An 11288-nucleotide genomic window follows, 5' to 3' on the forward strand; every position below is an offset into this window, starting at 1 on the left:
GTCACAGAGGCATCTACAGATTTTTGCTCTCTGAAGGGGGCACAGCAGGTGTGCATCCTGGAGACTCCTTCAAGATGGCTGTGCAGGTCCCCAGCCTCCTTCTTGTGACAGCTGTGGTGCTGATGGTGCTGAGCAGCCCGGGCACCCAGGGCAGAGACTTCCCAAGTAAGTGTGGGGCAGGGGTCTCCAGAGCCAGCACTCCGGGGCACTGGCTCTGAGGGAGTCTGGGGACGCTGAGATGTGTGTGGGGGAGCATGGTAAGATTCTGATTTTAAAACCATCTTTTATAATAGATTTTCTTTATCTAGAAGAAAGGGCGGTTATATTCTTATTTCTGTGTTCTAGTATTGAAGTTAGGATGGTGCCCACTGCACAGGCTGAGGCTGGCATATTGAAGAAGGAGGAGACAGAGTTTAAATCAGATACCCAGGACAGGACAAAGGAAGCACAGGGTTAGAGTTGAGGAAACAGCAGGGTTGGCATAGTAGTCCCTACCCCACCCCCACCCCCAGCTCCCTGTCTGGAGGAAATGCTACATCATGAGATGGGGAAACATGGGTCAGTGATGCTCTTGTAGTTCTGGTATTTGGGGAAAATTCCTGGTGTGGGGTGGAGGTTTAAGGGAGGCAAACTCCAGGCATCCAACCCCGAGAGAACCAGCAGACAGGAGTCTAAGTTTTTTCAGCAAATGGAAACTTGAGGACTCTGGGTTGGTAAATTGAATTTCCCAGAAAAAGTCAGGCATAGAATGGAAATCTGTGATACACACCGGGAGATCCCTCAGTTCAGAGACGGGAGTGCTTTATCTACTTCATACAGAGGCTCCCCCCTCCCCCGCGAATGCCTGTGCGCAGTTTAACCTCAGCAGTTATTCTTAAAATCCTCCCTTCTGTGAGTTCCAGGCCAGCCTGGTTTACAAAGTGAGTTTCAGGCCAGCTAGGCCTGTCACACAGAGAAACCCTGTCTAGAAAAACAAAACAAACAAACAAAATGATCCACTGCTGAGTCAGTGTCCAAGCAGGCAGGCCCGGAGGTCACCTGTCTTCCAGCAGGTGCTTTCTGAGAATAAATGCGCCACTAGGTTCCGGGAGATCAGGGCCCTTTGCAGGCAGGAGAGAATCTCACGTGGTTGTGCTGGGGTATTTTACTTTCTACTTTCGTACAGTGTATTTTGATCAGATTCTCCCCCACTTCAAAACTACATTCAGACCCAAGCCCTTCTCTACCACACTCAACTTTGAATGTTTTCTTTAAAGAATTTTTGTTGTTTTGTTTGTTTTTCTAAACAGGGTTTCTCTGTGTAGCTTTGGATCCTGTCCTGGAACTCGCTCTGTAGACAGGTCTGGCCTCAAACTCACAGAGATCCACCTGCCTCTGCCTCCGAGTGCTGGGTAAAGGTGTGTGCCACCACTGCCTGGCAAAAAACAAAACAAAACAAAACAAAATAACCCCCCCCCCAAAAAAAACCCCACTGCACTAAGTACAATTGGTGCTTCCGGGGATATTCTTGTCAGGAAGAGTCGGTCGATCGCTTGACTCCCTCCCTCTCTTGAACTCTTAGAAGGAAGCCTCCCTCAGGTGCCCTGGAGCCCCCTGGAGACGGGGTTCACTCAGAGTCCCGACCCCTCTAAGTCGGGTGCCCCCTCCCGCCCGCCGGTCCCGAGGCTCCGAGGTCCCTAGAGACTGCGTCGCCCCAGCCTGAAGCGCCGCGCGGGGTCAGATCGCGGGCTCCGGGGGTCTCCGCGGCCAGGCGCCGCCCCCGGCTGACCGCGTCCGTCCGCAGGGGATTTCGTGGTCCAGCACAAGTGCCAGTGCTACTACACCAACGGGACGCAGCGCGTGCGGTATGTGAGCAGGTACATCTACAACCGGGAGGAGTACGCGCGCTACGACAGCGACGTTGACGAGTACCGCGCGGTGAACGAGCTGGGGCGGCCGGACGCCAAGTACTGGAACAGCCAGAAGGAGATCCTGGAGCAGACGCGGGCCGAGATAGACACGGTGTGCAGAAACAACTACGAGGGGGAGGCCATCACCTCCCTGCGGCGGCTTGGTGAGCGCAGGGCGGGTCCACGGGAGGCGGCAACCTTTAGGGGAGTGGGTCGGAAGGGGACACTGGAGCCAGGAGACCCAGGGTGAGGAGCTGCCAGTCTATGGTCCCTGCCCCACACAGCGCCTCCTGGAGTCTCTGTCCTGCCTCACCTTTCCCATCTGCCCTACCTATGACCTGTGTTGTCCATGCATCCCTATGCTCCCCCCCCCCCCTCCCCCGCTCTGATGAGAACCCCGCAGCCGGGACACCTGTCTGCCCTGACTCAGGGAAGCTAAACAGGGGAGAGGCCATGGTCCTGTAACGTTGTGTTTTAACTTTTGGAGCCAAGTAATTTTCCATCGCCAGTGTGTTTCCCTGATTTCCATTTGCTCTTTGAGGGCCCAAGTTTTCTTGCGAAGGCTGTTTGCCGCCTGGCACCTACCGGAAGCCATTACTGGCGTTATGTTCTTTGTGCTTTGAAGTAGACTGTGCTGACTTGGATCATACTAAAAGTTTGTGATACAAAATCTGAGGGGAAAGTATAAAACAAAACAAAACAACAACAACAAAGGCATCCTCACTGGAGCCCTAGAGCTGGGGTTACAGACAGCTGAGAGTAAGCGCTGGGAACTGAATCCAGGTCCTCTGCAGGAGTAGCAAGTGTCTCTAGCTGCCAGCTCTCTCCAGCCCCCAGGCTTCCTTTCCCGAGGGGAGGAGGCTGCACTTTACCACCCCGGCCCTAGAACTAGCAGTTTAAGGGATTCTAGCTCCATTTCATCCTGGGTGAGTCCATTGCTATGTGGACATCATTTCTTCATCCCCTCTCAGGGGACAGTGATGGCATCGCCCTCTGAAGCTTTCACTCACATCTTTCTTGGCTCTTTTCTACTTCGGACTCTCCCTGGTACTCTCCAAGAACCTCTTAGACATGATGCCAATTAAATGGTCGTGTTCAGATTCAATACTGTACATCACAACTGATGGCTAACACAAGGTTGCTTATGTTTTCCTCTCTTGCTTTCTGGGCGACCTCGTTATTCAACTGAAGCAGTCACTTGTTTGGCCCATAAGTAGTTAATTCCTCACAGCAAGGGAATTCAGTGAAGGCAGCCAGTAACTAACTCACTTATGACTGTGGACAGATGAAAGAACTAGGTGTTATTCCTTTGCGGTCACTTTAAGAGCTAGCCACGCCCACCCCCAGCCACTTCTGACCTCCTCTCGTTGCCATCTTTTCTCTCTCTTGTGTTTGTCTCTTGTTGTGTGTACATGTGTCTTTGTTTTTCTCTATGTTTCTCTTATGTCTCTCTATCTTTCCCTTCTTTAAGCAATAAATGTCTCCCTCTTCTTTAAATAATACTATGTCCTGTGAGCCTTTTATCAGCCGTAACTGCCCTCCTGACTCCCCCGGCCGCAAGGCGCTGCCACCCTGGAGATCTTGCAGGGACCCACAGCCATCCTTGTTGGACTAGAAGCTGCTCTGCGAGCCTGCCAGGGAACACACCTGCCTGTTTTTTTTTTTTTTAAAAGAACAATACTAGGGTGTCCTCAATTTATGAAACACATTCAGTGTGTACGCTGTTTTCACCCAGAATGGATAAAAGGAATGCAGGGAGATGCCTCCTGGGGTAGTGGGCACGGTGTGTACAGGCAGTTGGGAAAGACACTGTCCAGCTATGCATGACGGTCTAGGAGATGAAGGCAGTGATGTTGTGCTGCAGTTACTTTCACATTTCTTCTTCAAAATTATAAACTTAAAATCACGATAATTTTTTATCTTTGTCTTACTACATTTCATGTTACATAAGAACAGGGCCACTGCTATTTTCCTGTTGATTATTAACTTTCTGTTTGTGGAGTGAATTTTCATTCAGTATTAGAGCCCAGGCATCCCCATCCGTCTCTTCCCCATGGGGACCCTCCATGTGCCCCCCATCTCGCTCATTGCCTTTTTTCATCTGTTCCCCAGAGCAGCCCAAGGTGACCATCTCCCTGTCCAGGACAGAGGTCCTCAACCACCACAACAGGCTGGTCTGCTCGGTGTCAGATTTCTACCCAGCCCACATCAAAGTGCGCTGGTTCCGGAATGGCCAGGAGGAGACAGAGGGACTTGAGTCCACACAGCTTATTAAGAACGGGGACTGGACCTACCAGGTCCTGGTCATGCTGGAGATGACCCCTCAGCGGGGAGACGTCTACACCTGCCACGTGGAGCACCCCAGCCTGCAGAGCCCCGTCACCGTGGAGTGGAGTAAGGGAAACTTTTTTCTTCTACTGTGGGCTCTTTGCTGTTACTACCCCATCTCTCTGATGACATCGCCCCTCCAAAGTCACCCACCCCATCCCCCATTGCCACCCATCTGATTCCACTACTGAGCTGAGAGGGCAAGAAACTAGATCTCTTGTCTCATAGTTAGGGCATCAGGAGAACACCCTGACTTCATTGTCTTTCCCAACAGGAGTTCTGAGAGATCACCGCATACACTGGGAACTCGTCCCTAACATCCAGAGGAATTGACAGCAATAGCTAGTGACTGGGTGTTTTGACCCAAGGCTATAGATATGTCTGTGAGGTGCAAACATCCACTTATCCTCTCTCATTCACCACTGGGTTCACATCTCCTGGCCCTTCCTTCCCTGGATAGGGTCAGAGCGGTGACCAGGTCGTCCCAGATCTGCACCTCATATAACTCAGGCTGAACTCTAGGCTCCCAGTCAGGGCTGTTGGGATGTGTGGGGACAAAGCTGACACCCAGGCTCTGCTCCCCAGGTGCACAGTCCGAGTCTGCCCAGAGCAAGATGCTGAGCGGCATCGGGGGCTTCGTGCTGGGGCTGATCTTCCTCGGGCTGGGCCTTTTCATCCGTCACAGGAGCCAGAAAGGTGAGGACCCTGGGGACACTGGGGTGGTGGGCAGTGCTGAGGGGAGGAGCTGTGCTGATGGGAGGAGCTGTGCTGAGGGGAGGAGCTGTGCTGAGGGGAGGAGCTGTGCTGAGGGGAGGAGCTGTGCTGAGGGGAGGAGCTGTGCTGAGGGGAGGAGCTGTGCTGAGGGGAGGAGCTGTGCTGAGGAGAGGAGCTGTGCTGAGGGAGGAGCTGTGCTGAGGAGAGGAGCTGTGCTGAGGAGAGGAGCTGTGCTGAGGGGAGGAGCTGTGCTGAGGGGAGGAGCTGTGCTGAGGGAGAGGAGCTGTGCTGAGGGGAGGAGCTGTGCTGGGGGGAGGAGCTGTGCTGGGGGGAGGAGCTGGGCTGAGGGGAGGAGCTGGGCTGGGGGTGGGAGGACACAGAAGACTACAGGGAGGACACAGAATTCGACTTTGCTGGTTGTGTGACTGTGCCACAGCCATGCTGGAGTTCATCCTGGGACTTCCACCACTGTCCACTCTCACTGCCTCCCTTCCAGAAATTCCTACCACTGAGAGAGCATGGACCTTGTTTTCCCTCCTTCTGGTGGCAGCTTCATCCATTTTGGGGGAGCTCAGGGTCTTAGTGAACTCATGATGCGAGAACAGCTTCAGCTAAACCGCACATCCCGCTGCCCCTGGGCTGAGTGAGAGGGTCCCTGTTTTTATAACAAGACCTTTCTCTATGTGACTTCCTTTTGTAGGATCTCGAGGGCCTCCTGCAGCAGGTAATATTTCAGCCTTTATCTGTGGGTGGTGGGGCAGGTGCATGGGTGCCAGGGAAGGGTATGAGACAGCTGTACCTGCCACAGTCCTGGTTCATAGCCTGTCTGCTGTGAGGTTGAGAGTATCACAGCTGGCGTCTGTAGGATGCTCCAGAGGTTGTTTCTGAGCAGGGGTTTGCCAACATCACTCTAGTGGCGTCTTGAGTGGAGCCTGAGCCATGTCTTGAGTTTAGACACCAAGATGTTGCTGCTCTGTGCCCCACACTGGAGACTGTGACCATGGATGTTGACAGTGGCAGAAGAGACTAACAGTCCTGCAGAGGAGATGGATTCCTCTAATTTATCAAAATTATCAGATCCTGCATATTTCCTGGGGGTGATGGCTTCTCTTTCACCTCCCACATGTTTGTGTCCTGTGAAGTTCTGTGCCCCCTTTAGCTGTCTTCACCTCTGCACAGGTGATGGGGAAGGTGGTGGCAGGGTCTGATCACAGCTCTCTTTGTCTAACTCAGAAGAATCCAGGAGGAGAGTCAGGCATCTCCAGGGGACTTTTTGTGACCACTCCCTCTCTCTGTCTCCCACAGGGTTCCTACAGTGATTCATGGTGTTCTGGCTGAGTTGACTGTCACTCTGTAAGGCCTGTCCCTGCCCTCAGTTCCCGTCTGTGCCAGCCTGCCTGTCCTTCTCTGATTCAGAGTCTAGCATGGTTCCAGCATACCCACCAGTTCAGCTTTTGTGATTCCTGACTCCCCAAGGCTCTGTCTTTGCCTCTGCTCCTGGGCTGTTTTCAGAGACTCTGTCCGTGTACTGTAGCACAATCTACCCATGGCTTTCTGTTTCCATTGTCCCACACAGGCTGCTGAAGAGATGCCCTGAAAACATTCACCTCTTTTTCATAATTAAACATGTTTTGATTTATGTATCCTGAATCTCCCTAACCAATAGGACTGGGTGGGAGTGATGTGGGGCAAGGTGGTCCAGGAAAGTTGTGGCCAGGAGTAAGAGTTTTGGGCCACCCAAACTCTGACCACAAGTAGCAGTTTCTACTATGAAAGCGATCAGAAACATCCTGGGCTCTATGTTGAAAGACCCCCGAAGAGAGTCTTCCCTCTGGAGAGACCCTTCCCAAGGATCAGCGAGAACACCATTGCGGATGCAAACAGCAAGAGGTTTATTTTCAGATACACAGGCACCTGGGGCAGCAGAGTCTCTCGGAAGACTTGCGCGCCCTCAGGCTGTGGTAAGGGGTTTTTATAAGGGCAGAGAGCAAAAAGCGCGGTTACAGAAGCAGATGCCATGGTTACAGGGATTTCATTGGACAGCTTAATTTAGCCAGGTTAAATTGGGGACAAATTCCCCCTTGATACATGGACCCCGGTTAGGGCTGAGTTGGCCCTTTCATAACTGGCACTTCCCGTTCTTGCCTTGCCTCAACGGCTGACCACAGATATCCTGTTTTGCTACCGACAGTCTGTAATCCTGTTTTGCAATGTATAACTGTCCTCTGTCTGAATTCCCCAAAAGTACAAGCCTTGCATAAAATGGCGTTATTTTTAGCTGCGGCAGCAATTTGAGCAATTTGGGTTGGGGTCTTTCAATGTAAGGGTGGGCTGAGGAGACAGACACCTGCTGTCACATCTTCATGGCTGGTTCTTTTGCTCTTCAGTGTCCTGTTCTCACACCACCCCAGCCTCCTTCATGTTGGTGAGGACAGTGCAACTAAACATGGTAGAATTGTTGGGGGACGGATGCCGTGACCTCTCATCACCGGTGTCCCAAATATGTCCTGTGAAGTCACACTGGTTAAAGCTCACTTTCATTTTTTAAAGATTACATTCAACAATAAAGTATTTTTGTGGCTGTAGATGATAACCACCCAACTTAACCCTATTGTGTTGATGTTGTAAGGAGTCTGTGTTGTTGGTCAGCAGTGACTGGGTACCTGTGACTGATGAGAGTCGTCTCTCCTCGGTGTCACCACCATCTACCTTATCTTCACCGTATCTCCTGGTCCTTGTATCTCTCCATCTCTGTCTCTTGTTCCTCATGTCTGTCTCACTGAACAAAGCCTTCTCTCTCCATTTTTCTCTGTCTACACTTTGGTCATTTGTCCTTTTCTCTGTGTTTAATTTGCATCTCTGTTTTCTATATCTCTCCTATTACCTCAGATGTTATCTCTGTTTCTGTGTGTACTTCTGACCCTGTTGTCTGTCTTCCAATGTTTTGACATTGTTGAAGAAATCTTCACTGACCAATTCTGGGCGACATATACAACACTGAAAAACACTATCACGTCCACAAGGATGTGAACAGCTGGCATTGTGTTCATCTCTCTTCTTAGGGAAATGAATTTCCAGAGCCTCTGCATGGAGGTGGTTACATCAGCCTCATGGGGGCACCTGCATCTCCAGATACCCTCACAGCAGGGGATAAGGGGAAGTTTCGTTTTCATAGGTTTGTGATGGTTTATGTTGATGGTCAATTTGGAGACACATCTCTGGACATATTTGTGAGAGGCTTTTTAGATTAAATTGAGGTGGGAAACTTCACCTTAAATGGGCTGAGGTCCCCAACAGGGGGAGAAAAAGCAAAGGCAACAGCTGTGACTTCCCATCCTCCTCGTAGCCTTCCCCATCATGACGAACTGCTCCTCCTTGGATCACAAGCTAAGAGGGACCCCTGACTGCTGTTGCTCCCTGCCAGGTAAGAACAAGCAGGACAGCCGTCTGTGGTCCTTAGTCCCCTCACTGCATGCACAACTTCACATGTGACCAGCATTTCACAGGCACACAGTGTCATCACTGAGCTGAGATTCTTAGGGGTTGGAATCCTTATCAACTGTGAACATTGTGACCTCTTGATCTTAGTGCCATTCTCTACCTAGGTTACTAGGACAGTCACCACACACGGTGGCCTCTTTGATGTGATTTCAGTCCTAAGAGCTGCAGCACATCTTCAGCTTTTCCTTTCTTTTCTTTTCTTTTTTTGTTTTTGTTTTCTTGAGACAGGGTTTCTCTGTGCCTTTGGTACCTGTTCCGGCACTTGCTCTGTAGACCAGGCTGGCCTCAAACTCAAAGAGATCCTCCTGCTTCTGCCTCCCAGCTGCTGGAGTTAAAGGCTGTGCCACCACCACTTGACCAGTTTTCTTTTCTTGGACACTGGCGAGCCTATCACTGAGGTCATGGAAGACCATGTCTCATAGGAACACACCCTCATTCACACACTTTGTGTAGAGGATGTTAGCAGGATTCTCATCCTCTGGACAGGGTCAGAATGAGGAGTAGCCCTTTGTATCTTCTGAGATCCAGGCTGCAACACAGGTCATCAGCCAGGGGTACTATGGGGTGTACAGACTGCATTTGGGGTTCTGCTCCCCAAGATCATAGTCTGAGTTTTTCCAGAACAAGATGTACACACACACACACACACACACACACACACCACATTTTGTTACCCATTCATGGAAATTTAGATTGCTTCTATGTCTTAGCTATTGTGAATATCGTTACAGTAAACATTGGCATGCACATATCTCTTAAATAGACTGATAGTTTTGCATATGTACCTGTAGTCAAACTTTCTTTGGACCACCAGCTCCCAAATAATGACACAGAGACTTATTTTTTCTCTTTTTTATCTATTTTTATTTATTTATTTATTAAAAATTTCCACCTCCTCCACGCCTCCCTTTTGCTCCCCCTTCCCCACCTCCCCCTCCCTTTCTAGTCCTAAGAGAAGTCAGGGTTCCTTGTCCCATGGGAAGTTCAAGGTCCTCCCCCCCTCCATCCAGGTCTATAAAGGTAAGCATCCAAACAAACCAGACTCCTACAAAGTCAGTCCATGCAGTAGAATAAAAACCCAGTGCCATTGTCCTTGGCTTCTCAGTCAGCCTTCATTGCCAGCCACATTCAGAGTGTACAGTTTGATCACATGCTCCATCACTCCCAGTCCAGCAGGCCTTGGTGAGCTCCCATTAGATCAGTCCCACCCTCTCAGTGGGTGAACGGACCCCTTGTGGTTCTGACTTCCTTGCTCATGTTCTCCCACAGAGACTTCTTATTAAGTATGAAAGCTTGGTCTTAGCTTAGGCTTGTTCCCAACGAGCTCTTAAATCTTTAATTAACCCATATATATATGAATCTATGTTATGCCATGTGGCTCGTTACCTTCCCTTCCTACTGTACATCTGATTCCCTCTGCATCTCGCTGGTGAATCCCTGCATCTCTGATTCTTCTCCTGAGTTCCTCTCCTTGGAAGTTGCACCTGACCTCTCCTGCCTAGTTACTGGCCATTCAGCTCTTTGTTAAACCACTCAAAAGGTGCCTTAGGCAGGTGAGGTAAAACAAAGACATCGTCACACAGTGTGATCAAATATACCACAACATGTACCCACAAGCAGTACTGCCAGACTACATGGCAGTTTTATTTAAAAATTTAGGTGAGGAATTTTCAAAAGCATTTATTTGTGTGCTGTCTTCCACATGGCTGGAAGTGTGTTTCTGCCGTGGGTGCTGTCCTGTCTACACACATTACTCTAAGGAACCAAAGCATTTGCTCATCCCATTCTGTTCCCCTGGAACTGCTGTAGGCAATGAGAGCTGATTCACTGGATTTTGTTCCATTGTTTGGGGGTGTAAAGACCCAGAATTTTACTCGAGTTTGGCAGCTTCAGTTGTCTGTGGTTTGGACCATGAACTTGTTGTGGCTGAAATCAGTCCACCTTTATAACCCTGCTTGAATTCATGGCTCACCTCATAAAATCTACCAGTTACTACAGTTGGTTAAATGCACGGATCTGTGTGTTCTTCCCTTACATATGGCTGATGTCTCTCACCCTGATGGAGGAGGGTTATCTGTCTATTGTGTTATTTTCATTGGTCAATAAAGAGACTGCCTTGGCCCTTTGATAGGACAGAAAATTAGGTAGGCGGAGTAAACAGAACAGAATGTTGGGAAGAGGGCTATGAGGCAGATGCCATGGAGCCAGCCACCAGGTCAGACATGCTGAATCTTTTCTGGTAAGCCACTACCTCGTGGTGCTACACAGATTATTAGAAATGGGTTACTCAAGATGTGAGAGTTAGCCAGTAACTAACTCTCTAGAGACAATGGGCCAGGCAGTGTTTAAATGGATACAATTTGTGTGTTGTTATTTCTGGGACTAAGCTAGCCGTGCGGGAGCCGGGTGAGGCGAAAAGCAGGCCTACCCACAGCTCCTCACTACATCACCCCACTTTTTAGATGAAGGCTTTGACGTTTCTACCCTTCTTTTTCTCTTCTTTGCACTTCCACGTGTCAAATTGAGATTTCTGCCTTTTAATCCTACAAGTTGGAAAAATGATTATCATTTACAAACACCACCTGGTCACTCATTGCCCTTGGTTTGTCATGGAACTGTAATAGTGAGGTCCTTCACAGCCGTATCTTTGACTTCCTACTTCCCGATTGACAGTTGTATTTTACTATGTCATAATCTGAATCAACTTCCAATAAAATTATGCCTTAAGTAAAATTTTATATCCTCTCACATTCAAAAGTATTTTTTTATCCTTTCTGGCTGTGATTTAGAAAATGCACACATTTGTTAACAGAAAGAATTTTTATATTAGAGCTTGAGGCTTTCCTTATCATCCTT

At 49.5% G+C, this 11288-nt stretch overlaps 2 protein-coding genes across 3 annotated transcripts in view; both read left to right on the plus strand.

Annotated features, from left to right (window-relative positions):
• Window positions 1-11288, plus strand: part of LOC146890884 (HLA class II histocompatibility antigen, DO beta chain-like) — a 295550-nt gene that overhangs the window by 123630 nt on the left and 160632 nt on the right. The gene's annotated exons all lie outside the window — the stretch shown is intronic.
• On the plus strand, window positions 54-6570 carry LOC148119201 (H-2 class II histocompatibility antigen, A beta chain-like). 2 transcript variants are annotated; one of them, XM_087898443.1, is made up of 6 exons: window positions 55-165; window positions 1784-2053; window positions 4002-4283; window positions 4803-4913; window positions 5632-5655; window positions 6237-6570. In XM_087898443.1, exons 1-6 carry the CDS (start codon window positions 75-77, stop codon window positions 6248-6250), a joined length of 792 nt encoding a protein of 263 aa, XP_087754569.1. In that variant the 5' UTR covers window positions 55-74; the 3' UTR covers window positions 6251-6570. The 2 variants fall into 2 exon arrangements, with proteins under 2 accessions (XP_087754570.1, XP_087754569.1); XM_087898444.1 differs by lacking the exon at window positions 5632-5655 and having other exon boundaries at window positions 54-165.

This window comes from Myodes glareolus, chromosome 18 (assembly GCF_982192425.1).
Source record: "Myodes glareolus chromosome 18, mMyoGla1.1, whole genome shotgun sequence".
NCBI lineage: Eukaryota > Metazoa > Chordata > Mammalia > Rodentia > Cricetidae > Myodes > Myodes glareolus.

Coding starts and splice junctions, on each gene's coding strand:
- LOC148119201 (XM_087898443.1), top strand. CDS start 75: ATGGCTGTGCAGGTCCCCAGCCTCCTTCTTGTGACAGCTGTGGTGCTG. Junction 166..1,783: donor CCAGGGCAGAGACTTCCCAA/GTAAGTGTGGGG, acceptor GTCCGTCCGCAG/GGGATTTCGTGGTCCAGCAC. Junction 2,054..4,001: donor CACCTCCCTGCGGCGGCTTG/GTGAGCGCAGGG, acceptor TCTGTTCCCCAG/AGCAGCCCAAGGTGACCATC.